This window comes from Rhea americana, unplaced genomic scaffold (assembly GCF_003343005.1).
Source record: "Rhea americana isolate MKP2758 unplaced genomic scaffold, rheAme1 scaffold_23, whole genome shotgun sequence".
Lineage (NCBI taxonomy): Eukaryota > Metazoa > Chordata > Aves > Rheiformes > Rheidae > Rhea > Rhea americana.
This window is the reverse complement of record NW_028186346.1, coordinates 5200476-5215922: the sequence shown is the minus strand read 5'-3', so window position 1 is coordinate 5215922 and position 15447 is coordinate 5200476. Positions and strand designations below refer to the sequence as shown.

At 39.3% G+C, this 15447-nt stretch overlaps 1 protein-coding gene across 6 annotated transcripts in view; it reads right to left on the bottom strand.

The window, feature by feature from the left end:
• The window catches only part of FARP1 (FERM, ARH/RhoGEF and pleckstrin domain protein 1), a 174851-nt gene that overhangs the window by 29732 nt on the left and 129672 nt on the right, over positions 1–15447 (bottom strand). For 4 of the 6 annotated variants that reach the window (XM_085305972.1, XM_085305976.1, XM_085305977.1 and 1 more), the window contains exons 13-14: positions 3026–3216; positions 1559–1648 (exon numbers count right to left, since the gene is read on the bottom strand). In XM_085305972.1, the coding sequence (XP_085162098.1) occupies positions 1559–1648; positions 3026–3216 (281 nt within the window). The remainder of the gene's footprint in view (positions 1–1558; positions 1649–3025; positions 3217–15447) is intronic. The other 2 variants (XM_085305973.1, XM_085305975.1) reach the window with 1 other exon arrangement.

The following is a 15447-nucleotide window of genomic DNA, read 5'->3' as shown; positions in this document are numbered from 1 at the left end:
TGACAGAAGTTGATACAGCAAATACTCAAGCCCATGTTACTCTGTGTGGATAGAGAACATCATCCACTTTGCAAAGTGAGCAAGGAGAAGCACAGAGTATTGCACTTTCAAGTCAAGATGCTAGTCAGAGAACAGGAGAGTCAGTACCAAACACTGTTCAGAGTTCAGTAGGTGCCTGGAGTCACTTTTGCTCCATATTCTCTTTAATTTCATCCCGGTAGGCATACGGGTGATGCAAAACCTTCAGCCCACAGGTTTGCCAAGGTGGCATGGATTCGTATCTTCACCATGATAACACTATTCCCTCCTCATTGTCTGGAGGTGTTCCAGCTATCTATGACTGACTTTCAGCAGTGCTTAAAAGGCTGCTGTAAGAGGGTACAGCAGCCCTGACATTGCATCAGCTGGAGCTGACCCAGACCTGTATAAACAGATACCCAACACAAGCCTTCCTTTCCCCCACTTTATGGCTGCACTGAGCAAAGCTAAGGTAGGTGAAGATCTACCAAGTCTCATATTTCATGCACGAGACTCGCTCCTTCCACCACCTCCAATGGCACTGGCTACTTGCTGCTGGGATTGCAGCAATGGTCTCACCACCGTCCTCTTCTTTCATTACCTCGCTTATTCAGAAAGCCAGGGAGAGTAGGCAGTGAAGCCACAGCTATCTTATTGCCTGTAACAACCATGCTGCTCTAGCCTGCATTGGCTATGTCTACACTGGCCCAGAACCAACTGCATCTGCCACGGGGCCTCCTGGAACAAAACAGAAGCTGAGGAGAAGGTCTCTCTCCCTGSTTGGTACAACTGGCTCTTCCCTGCTTCATGTCCTCCTTATCATACTACTCAATGCAGGAGGTGGCAATGCACCCTAAATGAACAACCCTGATGATGTTTCACGCTTAGGACAAGCTGGGATGTCTGAAACTGGCAGCACTGCTGGAACACCACGAGAGGTCTTGGATCCAGTGCCCTTTTACAGACAAATATTATTTAAGGCCAAATCTTGCAYATGTTACTCTTAAAAATTAAACAGGACTGTTGCTGTGTGCGCAAAGAAAGCACAGATTTGTCTTGGTGTTAACAATCATCATACTCTGACCAGGTAGTAAGATACTGCAAGATAGTAAGCTGCCTAAGAGTTTAACATACTGCATAATCAGAATCATTCAAGTATGTGCTAGAGCAATATTTCATGTTGAATGGAGAACATTTAAGCCAGGGAAAACCTTAATACATCCCTCTAGGGAGCTACTTCAGTTTTAAGAGAAATCATTAAAAACCCATAGGCATTTTAATAGTTGCAACATCAAAGCATGAGAGAGAAGAAAGAATAAATGAACTGTTTCAAGTTCTTCAACCTGAAATAGTTACTAACCACAGTGCAAATTTCTACTTTCTGATTTTTGCATTATTCCTTCCCTATAGTTGTACTCCTGTGCACTGCAGAGTGCAGAATATAAAGTAGCATGGAACAGCTAAGACGTTAAATGGAGCAGATAAAACACTACTGAGTACAGCTTCACGTGTTTCATGAATAGCGTTCAAGTAAACATACCGATGTGATGACTTCAAGGTCCTTCAGGTATGTACGTTCCGTGGTTGCTACTTCTTTAGCAATGAAGTAAGCTTTCTCAGTTGGGAATCTCTGAAAATTGCAAACACATTAGGTTTTCACCTGCTTTTACGGAGCTGCCTTCTGCACAAAAAGCTGTAGACAACAACCACCAAGGTAGTTATAAGCCAGTGACCCTTGCTTCCGGTTACTGTGACTCATGCTTTAATGTTCCTAAGCCCCAAGAGCAATCTTTCCTTGCAAACACAAGACAGCAAACACTTTCTATGGATTCTTGAGAGATTCCTTTCCGCCAAGGTTATTTCCATAGCTCTCTGGTGCTGATGTCCCTTTAAGCTTATTTTGTGGTTCTGGAGCAGGACATATTCTGAAGCTCAGAAAGAAATTCCTTGCAGGCTAGGTAACCATTTCAATCAAACCTGACAAATGATTCAAAAATTATTGTTTGAGTATTAAAAGTCCCATTGGCAGGGTGAAGACCTACAGCAAAATACTCTCAAAAAAGTCAAATCCATAAGTTTTCTCCCAGCAGTGGGACAACCTCGCAGTGGGTTAGGATAACAATCGTCCTGCGTTATCCAAGAGGAAAAACCATTAGTAGTTTCAACAGTTGCTCAGGAAGCATAGAAGAAGACCAGAACATCCACAGAATCTTTTGCTTTTTTATTTCCTCCCTCAAGGTCATCAGTGCAGAGGATACACTAGAAAGGGAGGTGAGGAGAGATGGACTGTGGGGGCATTTCTCAGTCAGTACCCCACTCCATGGGAACCATCATCAGCTGGTGTAAGTTACAACAGTCATTGGGCTGCTTTCACTTGGACTAGCACAGACTATTAATTTATTCGTAGCTTTTCTTCTTCCCAAATTCCTTTCATATACCAGCTAACCATGCATAGCGGGGAAGGAGATCTTGCTCAAACACTTTCCCACTTTCCAACTTCCTTTCCCACCTTCTTCCTTCTCATATGCTCCCAGCTCAGGAGAGAAAGCAGGCAACACAGGCACAAGAGCAAGCCCCTCTTGCTGTGCAGCACAGCATTCAGTCAATGAAGGAGGCTCCTGGACTGCTGCAACARGGACAAGCCAGCCCAAGCTCGCAATACTCTGGCTCAGACAGAGCCACTTCTGTCTTTGAGAACAGTTTTGAACGTGATGCTCCCTCATGGCTTTGCTGCAATGATGGGGCTGAGCCAAATACTTCCAGCTGAATGTTGAAGACTGTGGCTCAGAGAGAGCATTTTCTACTCCCACAGCCAAATGCGAATGGCACTCCCAGCAGAGAGAGCCTGGAGAGCTGGGGTTGGACATTCCTGCATAAGGTTCAAACTGTTTCTTTCCTCTCGTCACCTGGAAATTCCCCCTCCAGTAATATATTGGAGTTTAGGGTTTTGTTAAAACAAACTACTAAAACACAACATGGAAAACAGAGCCAAAGCCAGCTGTCTTACCTTTCTTTTGACCTCTTCCTCATCATCCGTCCTGATGCATGATGGGTCATTCAGCAAAGGGCTGATCAAGGGAGATGACTGCTTGGCATCAGGGCTCAAGTTTGGAGATAAGGACATATTTGCCACTGATGGTCCTCCTTGAGAATTGATGGAAAGCTCTGACAGGTGAGGGCTGCCAGTCAGAGAACCTGCTAAAGAAATGATAAAAAAGAAATCTCAGTTAGGATAGGCTTTTTCCAGAAGGTACCAAAAAGTTACAAGCTTCAGTTGCAGCATGGGAAATTTCACTACAAGATACAGCCATCAGGGTCCTCAAACTAGTCCAAATGGACTTAAAATAAGAGGAGATCCATCTACCTGCATTAACCAATGGACTGAAACATTCTTTTAGCTGATGGAACTGACTGGAAATAGTGTCTGTCTTAGGGATGAAACCATACATGACTATGCTGCCAAGRTTTACTGCTAAACATCAAATTCATGCCAAAATTTTCAACATTGTAATTCATTCTAAGAAACAGAATGGTTTCCTCAGTTTTAAGAGAGGCATACAATATAATAAATGCAATAATAAGGGAGCCACCCTAGGAGCGTTATTCTTTCTAGCAAAGTACAACTCCAAAGACCCAAATCAGCTGAAGTACTTCATAGGGAGCTACAGGATACATGTTAGAATACATGTATCTCGTAGAAGTCTAGAGGAAAAGAAACAGGACTTTCTATGGCAGTATTGCTCCTAAGTAACAACAGTCATATCTAATATGAAGGGAAAAAACTACTATTTTCCCAATTTCTACACACAACAGAAGTATGCATATTATACCTTGTAGGTCTTTCCATGCTCCTCTGATTGTTTGGGATGGAAATGCTAGCATTACATTTACATAAGAAAAGCAATATTTTTAATGCAGAAAGCATGACAATTTTAGATTATCACAAATATAAAGTCCCATTTAATTTTAGATTTTTTTAAAAATAGACAATTAATTAYACTTCCACTGGTTCATATACACTACATTAAATAATATTGAAATCAGCATTTTGTCTCTTGGGAGGCAGCCAGTCTACTGACTGCACAAAGGAAAGAGTTTGCCAAAAATGCCCAGTGCTTCCCAATTGTCCCCTCCTTCAAATCTATGAAAATCTAAGCCTGTTTTAAACTAGAAGCTGGATCTTTCATACAGAAAAACATTTACAGTCTGGTTTGTTTTGTTTCCTTAAAATGCAACAAAAAACATGACAAACTCTCAATTATCACAGCTAATAGGTTGTCTAGGACTAAATGTAAAACACATACATCACCATATACTTAAGGTCAAATATATATTACTCTGATGTGTTTATATCCTTCCTAGACTGTATTAGCTAAGTGTTCCTGTAACTACAACTGAGACACTCCAGTAAACAGAGGCACCAATAAATATAATTAAGCCAGTAGTAAAACCTATTTATTTTCTAGAACAACTCAAATTTATTGCTAGAACATGAATGTTTTCCAGTTCCAAACCAGTTCATGTTTATGTGTCATTGCTTTGAAAAGAGAAAGAAAAAAAAAATACAGTTGTTAGTTTACGTAATCATGACAGTTATGTAGCCTAGTATAAATCAAAGTCAAAGTAGTATTTGTCTTGAAGTTCTGTATTATTACAGCTAGCAAGAAAGGATTTACCAACAGTTTCACACTAAATCAATGTTCAGTGAAATTTGAGAAAATGCCACAGCTTGTTACACAAATGTCAATTTTATTGACGCTAGCACACAACTGTATACAGTGTTTTCAAAAGAAAAGGAATTCATCATTGAGAAATAGTGAAACAGATTAATAGCAAGGTTGTAAGGTTAAAAGTACTACACTCTGCATTACAAAAGACATAAGAAAAGTGGTATCAGCTCAAATGTGGAAACAAAGAAATTCTGGCACTATGTCTGTCATAYGACAGCAAGTAAATGATTTGCACCTCTGTGAGAAGTTCACAGGCATTATATTCTAGAAGTCAAACAGCACCTATCTGTGATAGATAGGTATAGATAAATTGACATATCTACCAACCTATTTACAAACCTAGATATAACTTTTGAGTACTGGATTTTTTATCAGTACAGCTTGAGTATTTCAAACTACAAAATATCAAATGGACAATGATTTAAAAAGACTTCCTAATCTATGCTTGGAAGACAAGACTTGGAAAAGTATCATTATGAAAAAATTTGCCTGGCGGCTCACAACYTTTAGTAGACAACCCAGCAATTAAAGACTTGCACACCAATACATCACTGACATTCTCAAAGTTATTTTGCAGCAAGTTAAAATACTACATTTAAGTATCAACATGGACATGAGCAGCGACCAAATCCAGTCACCACACCTACAAACGAGCTCAGTTAAGACTACTGGAAACCCCACTGGAATGCCAACGTACCGAACAACTGAAAATTAAAGCTAGGTATAACAAGTGTATATAAGAAGTATAAAGAAGGTATAAGAAAGTATCCATATTGCAAAAATGTCTCAAAATGCTTTCCATTGCATTAGCAGATTTTGGGGCATAATTACAACCAACACAGCCATRAAGATCAACACACCGGATATTGCTCTGGTTAAGGTGGGAAAACTAACTYGTTCTGCTGTGACAAAGTCAAGAGGTCAAGAGGTCATGAAGAAATGAAAGTTGGAGGTCTTCTTTCCACCATCACCACTCAGTCAGGACATGCATCATGCTGATGGACCATTACAAGTATTGCAATGTGACCTTCTCACAGCAGTGAGGAACAAATAACTTACATTAACCAAACCATCTTTTCTCTGACCTCTTTCCACAAAGTGTATTCATACAGGCCCTACATATCAACTACATACTGCAGAATATAAATAGCAGCAGAAGGGAGAAAAACAACTTTATTTACAAGGTCCTGAAATTGCTCATGTTTTACCCTAAAGGATTCTTTGATCGACAGCAAATTATTAGCATGTCAGTTGTCAGATGTCAAGTGGTGCTCCATGGCACAATGGAGGCTGAAAAGGTTTGCAGCTGGTAAAAGGAATGGTCTCTGGTCACATTCCAGCTGGCTTCTATTTAGACTTAGACTTGGACTTGGGGCCATCTTTCAAATATAATGAAGCTAGAAGCTTTGCCAAGTAGTACAGAGATCCAGATCCCATTTACTCTTCTTAAAGAGCAGATGAGTGTTTTCTAAACTCCAATATGGTATATGAAACTGAAGCTGTTGCCCCTGTGTCCCTTGCATTAGCAAATATACCACTTGTGAAAGTTCTTCTAGTAAGAAAATATCTGATAAAGTTGTCACTGTTATAGTCATGGACTAAAGTCTGAACGAATTTTCCATTGCCACATTGGTTGCATACTTCTAAGCTCTACATGAAAGTTTTGGTTGGAGACATAATACAGAATGACATAGGGGACAGATAACACCACGTGAAGTGTCAGCAATTTTCATAAGTACTTTTCTGATGACTGAAGTATCTTAGATTAGAAAAGAGTTTAGTAAGGGTGTCCGTCTCTTCTCTCTCCCCAGTTGTGAATCAGGCACAGTAGTGCAGCTGAACTAGCAAAGATTTTGGATTCAGATTCCTTTCTGCTCCCCTTGAACACAATAACAACCTCCCGCCAACTTCCACAAAAGCTGGAGAGGGACCAACTCATCAGGCTGCCTTTCTCTTCTCTATTTAACAAAGCAAGTTGGAGTGCTGGATACAATTTGTTAGAAAAAAAGATCTTGAAAAGTAGTTATACATCAATCAAAAATTCATATAGAAACATCCCTGAATGCACCAGTAAAGAATTTGATGAGGAAAAGGAAGGAAAGAGATCTGATGTCATACATAACCAATAACTCTGCCTGGTATGAAGAGGAACATCCCAGGGAGAAAGGTTTGCTTTGACTTCACAGCTTCAAAATGTGTGCCCATGGCAGGAGTGGCAGGAAGGGATTTGGGAGAATGGTACACCTTCTCGATGAACGAATTTCCTCATATTCAAGACAAAGCATCAGCCAGCCATTGGACAGAACAATTAAATCAGTGACAGTTTTACAGCAAAATACCAGTTAGAATGAGTAAAAGCCTTCAGTACAAGTAAAACTAAAAAAAATAAAAAAAAATTAACTCCATGCATACACAGTTAAATGGACATGCTCATATTGTCATCAAGCTTGGTGTTGGTTTAGTAGCCAGCAACCTCTCCAGTTGGTAAAGGTCCATGCTTTATCGGTATTCTGCAGTATTAGACAGCGGTGAGTGTGAAATTGGACAGTAACTGCTGCTGGCCTACATCAGCGTATACTTGAATTTAAGGAAAAAAGAACGAACATTACAGACTGGGAAGAATACAGGGTCACTGGGCATCACTCTTTTGTGTAGCTTGATCTTTCCAGACAGAAACAGACCAAGCAATGGAAGGATCCCCCACCATACGGAGGGTTAGGGTTGCTTTGGTTTGTTTTGGTTGTTTTCTGAACGAACGTGACACAGCACGACAACAGATTTGGAAACCCGCTGTGGTGCATTCATCCCGCATGTAAGCTTATGCCACAGATACTGTCCATTTCAACAAGACATCTTCCCGAGACTGCAGTGATCCTGCTTACCAGCTACGGCAGACCAACCTGGTCCTTGCTGAGGGCAGCCTTCATCAGGAAATGAAGGGCAAACCAATCGCGCTCAATGGAGCTCAAATAGCCCAGAAAAACACATTTCCCCCCCCCCCCCTTCCTCCGCTGTTTGGCTCCTCAACACAGTGTGGTTTCTCAGCTTGAAACTCACAACCTGAGGGGGATTTGTTTTCCCCAGCGTGGAGGTGAGGAGTGCTCTCGGAGACAGGATCACTGTAATAAGAGGAATTAGGTACTCCCAATACAAATAGGTATTTCTGCAGTAAAAGGACATTGAGACAGTGCTCCAAACAATGCAAGGAACAGAAGATACACCATGCTTTGAGGATAAAGACAGAACATTGGAAAGGCTTTTTCTCCCAGAGAGGTACATGCTGACAAAACAGTGCATACAATGAAACAAAAAATGTTCCTCTTTAAACGGTATTAAACAAATGACAAAAATGAGAATGAAGTCCCCAGCATTTTCAATTTTGAAAATTAATTTGGACTATTAGGATTTATTAAAAAAAATCTACACATGTGCACACATAGAAATCAGGAAAGGGCTGAATAGGTGAAACACTGCCAAGCTTACAAACTTTTGTTAGTGGGTTCAGGTGAACTTCTTAGCAGGAAAGGGGAAAAATACGGAATTCAGCTAATAAAAGATATTAAGTGCCTCATGAAAAAGCAACAAGCATGAGCTCTGACATTCACTGAACTAAAGAGAAAGACCTACCTCTGCTCTTGCTGTAAACCATCAAAAGCAAAAAGATAACTGTTTTCTTYTCAAGACAAGACTTATACCATTTTAGAGGAAGTATCTAAGCTAATTTTAACAAGTCAGAGAGCTCTCAGTTCAGAAAGCATCCATTTTCCTTGTACCTTCCATATTAAATCAATGACAAATATATTATTACTGGCTTTAGAGTTAGTTTTTACCAGCAGAAACTGTGGATTTTTATGGTTTTCAGGCCAAAAAAAAATAACATCAGGAAAAACTACGCCTTAAAACTCTAACCTTTCTAGAGCAAACTAATTATTTACAATAATGCCATGCAGATTTATGATCCTAGTATCTTTACTTCTTTCACTGTAATAACAATACCATTATTTACAATCACACTCGTGGAAAACATGCCTGTGAATACCCAGCTCAGCTAGGCACCTGGGCTTTCCAGACATCATAACATTTAAAAGAAAGTGCTCACTGCTTTTAATAACAAACAACATGAGACAAACACCTTGCTTACCCTACTTGCTCTTTAGAGAGCACAGAACTAGAACAGAAAAGGAAATAAGTCAAAGAATTGCTACATATGTCAACTAAATGAGGCTTTTTGTTCACCTCAAGCCTTTGATTTTTAAGTGGAAATTCTGTATTTTCAAGTACCAATGGTACCACAGAGCTTAACTATGGGGAAGAGTGTTCAGGATCCACAGGCTGCACATGAACTGTTTCCCTTATAAACAAGGTATGTGCCTTGCCTAGGCATGTTTCAGCAACTATAGCAACAATTGAAATAGAATAGGAAAGACTTTGTTAATTTTAATTTCCTAGGACTGAAAGTTCCTTCCTCTTCCTTCCTGATAACATAGGCAAAGATTTTCCCTTACGTAGCTTGATTGAAGCCAAAATCAGCTCTGTTTTCCACATCTGAGAAAAGCTATACATCAGTCTAATCTCTGGGACCTCCTGATGGTAAATGCTGTGTATCAGCCACTTACAATCAGAAATCCTAAAATCATCATGATCAAAGAGGTGACACCAACAAGCAGTTGGGTTTCTCACAAAAAGAGTGTTCTACCACTTGTCTTTCACAGATGCTAACAAAAGAAAAACATACACGTATTATAAAATGTTCTAGAAGATTCAACTTCCCTCATGTATCTAGAGTCTTTCCCATTTGGTATGGAGAACAGGCTGGATCCCTTAAATCAGGGGGAAAGAAGTGCTCTAGAATGTATGGAAGTTGCCATAACAAATTAAACTGAGAGATGAGCATTAAGAAGGACCAAAAATTTTGTTTTCATCATTTGAAGATAAATTACTGCAATTAAAATTTAATTCTAATGTCACCTCTGCTAATAGTTGAATACCCCACAACGACAAATGAAACTAGAGTAATACAAACATGGTGTTTGAATCAATTTACAGGTCAGACATCCCTTCTTCTTGACAGTTGAGGAACTGTCATAGAAATAGCCATACTTCATTTCATTTGCATATAGATTATTTTAACGAGCTCTGAATTGTTGGTTTTCAATATTCAGCATCAGGGCTGTTTCATCCGTTTGACTAACTGATACAATTCCTGCTCTCCAAGCACCCTAAGAAATCACCGGGGTTTTAAACTCTCAGGGAAAATCTGGGAAGCATCCTATGGTGAAGGAAATGGAAATAGATAAGGCTAGACATTTTTCGTGTATTTAAAATATTTCCTATTCTTCTTTTCTTTGTTTCCTCATCCCTGAACATTACCAGAAAGAAATGCCTAGTTGACTAAGGAGACTCTGCATATGTAAGTGTTTGTCATGAGGCAGTGGAGGAAAGATTTTAAAGCAGGAGCCATACAGGAGCAGCAACAGGTTTTTCATCTGTCTACCCCATTTTCCATTTGACTTTCTCTGGTCACCACCAATTGGATGCACAGATAGAGATGCCAGACAGGAACTTCTGGCATGAATCCTATTGCTTCAGAATGAATACAGCTGCTTCAATTAATAAAAGCTGCTCTACAAACATCTGTGCAAACGGACACTAGCCACACAAACATTCAGGAAAAAAGAGAGTCCTGAAGCAGTCTGGTCTAACAATGTTAGCCACATAAAGTGAACTAATTCACAAAACATTTTCACCCTTCACTGAGTTCTGATGATTATGTTCAGTATTGACGACTGCTCTGATGAGAAAATTGTCTAATTTTGCGTGCCCTTTGATACTGAATTAAACTGGTAGACTGATTTAATTTTTCAACTTATGAACATGCAACTCCCATTATGGTTCTATCTACTTAATAATTGATCCCAGCTCCATACAGCTCTCCTAAGGTACATGCAAATACAGTAAGTTTATGTATTTTCAGTTACTTGTTGACATTTTTCATATATAGCAATTTCTTATAGCTTTTCTTTGATATATTTTACATTTAGTGTGCACTACAATGGTTAATGGGATGGTATCTGTTAGGCAGGTCTAAGAACAAGTGCCCTTGGCAAATGGCAGCATGAGGCACAAATCATCCTGAGAGAGCGCCCCTCTGTCACGCACAAGGAATACATATTATCTAGGGGATATGGACTAGTTCAAACCTGAAATGGTACCAAGCTATTCAGGTATCAATTATTCAAAACTCCATGCCTGCAATATCCTATCCTTGCATCCTGCAACAGCTCACTACTACTAAAGTTTCCTTCACCTAGCCAAATTTATGGCCAAATTTTACAGCCCAGGTCATCCAGGAAGAACAGATTCTAGGAAAAGCTGATATGAAAAGAAACTACAGAAGAAGATCCCCACAGGATATAGTATTTTGAGTTGTTGGTTAGCTGGAGAAAGCTTAAAAATGTTTGACATGACTTTTCTTATTCACTGTAGCAGATGACTCAATATGGTCAAGGATTTGGAACAGCAGAGAAAGAACTGGAGTGCCTGCCACCCATGGGTGAAATTGCTAATTACATCTGCACATTATTTTTGCTAATTACACCTAATTGCAATTGTAATTATTTTTGCTAATTACGTCTGCCCATTATATTTACTCCAAGCACGTGGACACAGTTCTACAGCACAGTGATAAGCAGTCTGAGCAGCCCAGAACTGGCTTCCTGCAAGTCCTCTGGAGGACAGGAGATGGACGGCTCCAGGACTACTTCTTCAGAGTAGACAGAGCTGCTAAATCTCTTTGGGATTCAGTTCCCTATTTGTAGCAACTGCCTAAAGATATGTATGTATTTCAAGAGTGTGAGACTTAAAAGATAATTATTGTGAATAAAAATGAAAGATTTAGAATTGTGATTTGTAAGTACCACCAGCAGTACCCAAAATCTACAGAAATTGATGGGAAGAACGAAATCTTTTAGCAGGTCTATAAATACCTCTGCTAGAGTTGAGACACAGGTATGCTTATACCAGGGCCATTAGCTGGGGTATGCAGATCAATCAATGCCTGCAGTGATTAACGTAAACTGACAGGCTCCTCTTCTTGTGCGTGTTTTGTGAACTAGAATAACAAGAATTCCCCCATCTCATCTGCAGTCTTGGCCCAAAGGTTTCTGTTCTTCCCTCCAAGGTCTTTCTGTATGTCTCCCACAGAAACAAATTCACAAATTAATTCTGAGGGACCTGATCCTATGTGAAAATGTCAGTTTAAAACTGCTCTCTCGCTACCATTCCTGGCAAGCCCCCAGATATGAAYCACATGTCTAGTGGAGGAATTTGGCCCACAGACTGTTTTTAATTAAATGCTTGTCTAATGATATTAAACTGAACTTCAGTGGCATGAGTGCCGCAAAATGATTCATCCTAAATTAAATGACTTCCTATGTAATTTACAAACATTATTTCTTCAAACGAGAAGAATTCCACGTGTAAAACTATAAACACTTAAACATTTAAAATTGGAAAAATGCCAGAAGACAGCAAGTAGTTGGAGAAAAATCCTCATTTTCCATTTTTTGAGGATAATATTCAAAAGGAAAACAAAGAAGTTGTTGAGACACTATTAGCAACTAAGCTAACTCCAACCAGAAGCAGGTCTGTTTTTGTAAAATAATAAATTCATTATCTTTGCAGGCATGTGAGAGAAGAAAAGCAGGCCAAGAAAACAGTATTTGAAAGGATGCAAAATAGTAAACACCACTTACAAATTTCCTATTCACTTAAATGGAAACGATATGAAATCTATTCACTTTTCTTAAGCAGCAGAAGCAAGACTGCAAATCCTTTTGTTGAAAGTCCATTACTTAAGCTCTAATTCTACTGGCTAACAAAGCAATTAATGCATGTATCCAGACTGCTATTACTTTACTGTATAATATAACTACTGGTATTTTTGCTATACTGTCAGCAAAAAACTCCCAGGAGACTCATGCACACACTCCCCATGCTCACAGTATCTGCTAATGCAGGCTTCAACTACCTATATTTCATCTTAAATATTCAGAAGTTCAAGGCAATTATTTTACAGCTATTCTAAACCCAAAACACAAACCACCTTCTTTAGAATTATATACAAGCAGGTTTTTTCCTCATTATCCACCTCTCTCTTTCTAGATTCATGCTTTTAACTGCAGGAACATAGGACAGTGTGCTCTGTCACCAAAATACCACTATCAAATGAGATGCCTTATAATCATTCCTGTTCAAAGATGAGGTATCTAATCTTCAAGGAAAGTCAACACACTAAAGKAGGTGATCAGATTTACACAAAGATATATTTTACTGCAAAAATGTAAAGTATATAACAAAACATGCCTAAACTACTATATGTATCTTTTTAAATATCCTTCACTCAGATTAAACTCTGTTAAAATGTGCATAGACCAAGGCATTAGAAAAATTAAAAACACTTTTTGTCTTCTTATTTTTGCAAAAATGATCTTGGAAATTTTATATTGTCTAGATTTACAAAGTCCTGTAAGTGGTTCATCAGTGTTCATGTGGGTGGATTCATCATTACTGCATGATTCAGGTCACTGAAAGTGACCTGCTGTTGAGTCAATACTGCTGTTCATCACTTAAAATTCTCAATTTTAGTTCTCTTCCCCCACAAGAAAAACACATATAAGTAAGGCCAGTGGTAAAGAGCACATCTTTTCTCCCAGCTGTAATTACTGCAGGACACTTTCCATACTGGAGACCTTTTCTCTGCATTTTCTTAAATCAACTCGGAGAAACTAGAATCAGATTTTATTAGGATATAGCCTTAATTCTCAGTATGTTTAGACTGTGAAAATGAGGTTTTCATATAATGAGTGTCTGTACCTATGCCAAAATCTTGTTACTCTATGTATAGTACTCAAGACAATCAGCCTAGATGAGAGTTAGTTACATAGATCTTTGTCCCTGTTCGGGGATGAAAAATTTATGAGGTGGCACTATTAAAAGGAATAGCCTATGACAGACTAATTGAATACTATAAAGATTTTTCATGATCAAGAAAAGAAAAAAAAAAATCAAACAGCCACCACTTCCAACCTCCCTACCAAAAATCACCACAACAGAACTTTGATATCTTTGATAACTGAACGAATGAGGAGAAAAAAGGCAAACCAATTCTCTTGCAATTAATCTTCATATCACACTGATAAAGGATAGAAAGGATTGCCTTGCAAATCATACTTATTCCACTCTCAAATAGAATAGATCCAATCTGAGTTTTTTTCACTTGAATTGTATCTTTCATCTTCTCCTCCTCACCTGAGCAGGAATTTGGAGTTTCAAAATCTCCCTCATCAAACTGGCCTGATGAACCTGCTGCATAAAAAGCCAGTACTATCATTGTTCCTATAAACATGACTAATTTGTATCTTCATCAAGTTAGATTATAAAATGGATTATGAAGATGAGCAGACCAAACACTTTCTTGCTATGAAAAAATTTGTCAGCATTGTTAAAGGTTTCAGCAAGCCTTGGTCTTGAATATCAAGCTGCCTGCATTTGGCCATAAGTTTAATTTTTTCTCTAACTTTGTTGAGGCACTCATGAGCAGCTCTCCTTGCATGGGAGAGAAAAAAATTGTACTAGACTAACGTAAAAGAGCACAATGTATCTAGTTCATTTTGTTTTTGTTTTGTCAAAATAACCAGTCAAGTGTCAAAGAAGCTACAGTACATACCTAAAACATGACTTAATACAAAAAAAGTTGAGTATATAAAGTCCTACCTAATCATAATGTATCACAAAAGTAATTAAATCAATAATGATTATCCCTTCCTCCTGCCTTTCAGAGGAGATACATTACTGTTAAGCTTCACTGAGACTCATCCTGATTATTGGCCTTCTAGTACCCCTTTCCTCTGGTTGGTCAAGAGGATGATAACATTTGAAACAGCTAATGCTCTGAGTTTTTACACACCAGCCACTTTTTACCAGCTCCAGAAAATGCAATTGCTCTAATGAACAATTATAGTATCCACTGGTCTCATGCTCCCCAGTCCCTAGCAGCTAAAGATCTGCACACCATCTTCATCACTGAGGCCAACAGACACATCCTCCTCTACCTCCTCATCAAGCTGAAGACTTCCAAAGGAGTACTTATTTCTAGGCATGGGAGAGGAACTCAGTACAATGGGATTTCCGAACACCAGAGGGTGAGTGAAAGGGTTAATGATCTCCGAGTCAGAATCGCTAGATTCTGTCCCACTGCTGGTGGAGCCCTCCATCATCTGGATTGCAGCTATGTGATCCACCACGCTACTGGCATGCAATGACTGCATGACTGGGCTCTGCTTTGACTGTCCCCCAGCTGGCATACCATTGGCCATCATTTTGCCTTCTGGAGTAGTCATTTTAGCCACACCACCTCCTTTGCAGTGTCTCTCTGACCTGTACTCCTGCCCGGGGGTTGAAGATACCTGGCTCAGGATAAATGGATCTGTTCCTGACTTATTGCAAAGATTTGGGATTTTCTGCACACGAGGCCGTTGAGAACCTGGAGAATATCTGCCATAGTTATGGCAGCTACTGGCATAGCTGTCCTCCTCCCCAGTCCTTGCCCTACAGTCATGCCCATTTTCTGAGACATAACCCTGAGAGCCAGTTCTGCTCAGGCTTATGTTAGGACTTGACCCTTTGCTACTGGGAGGCA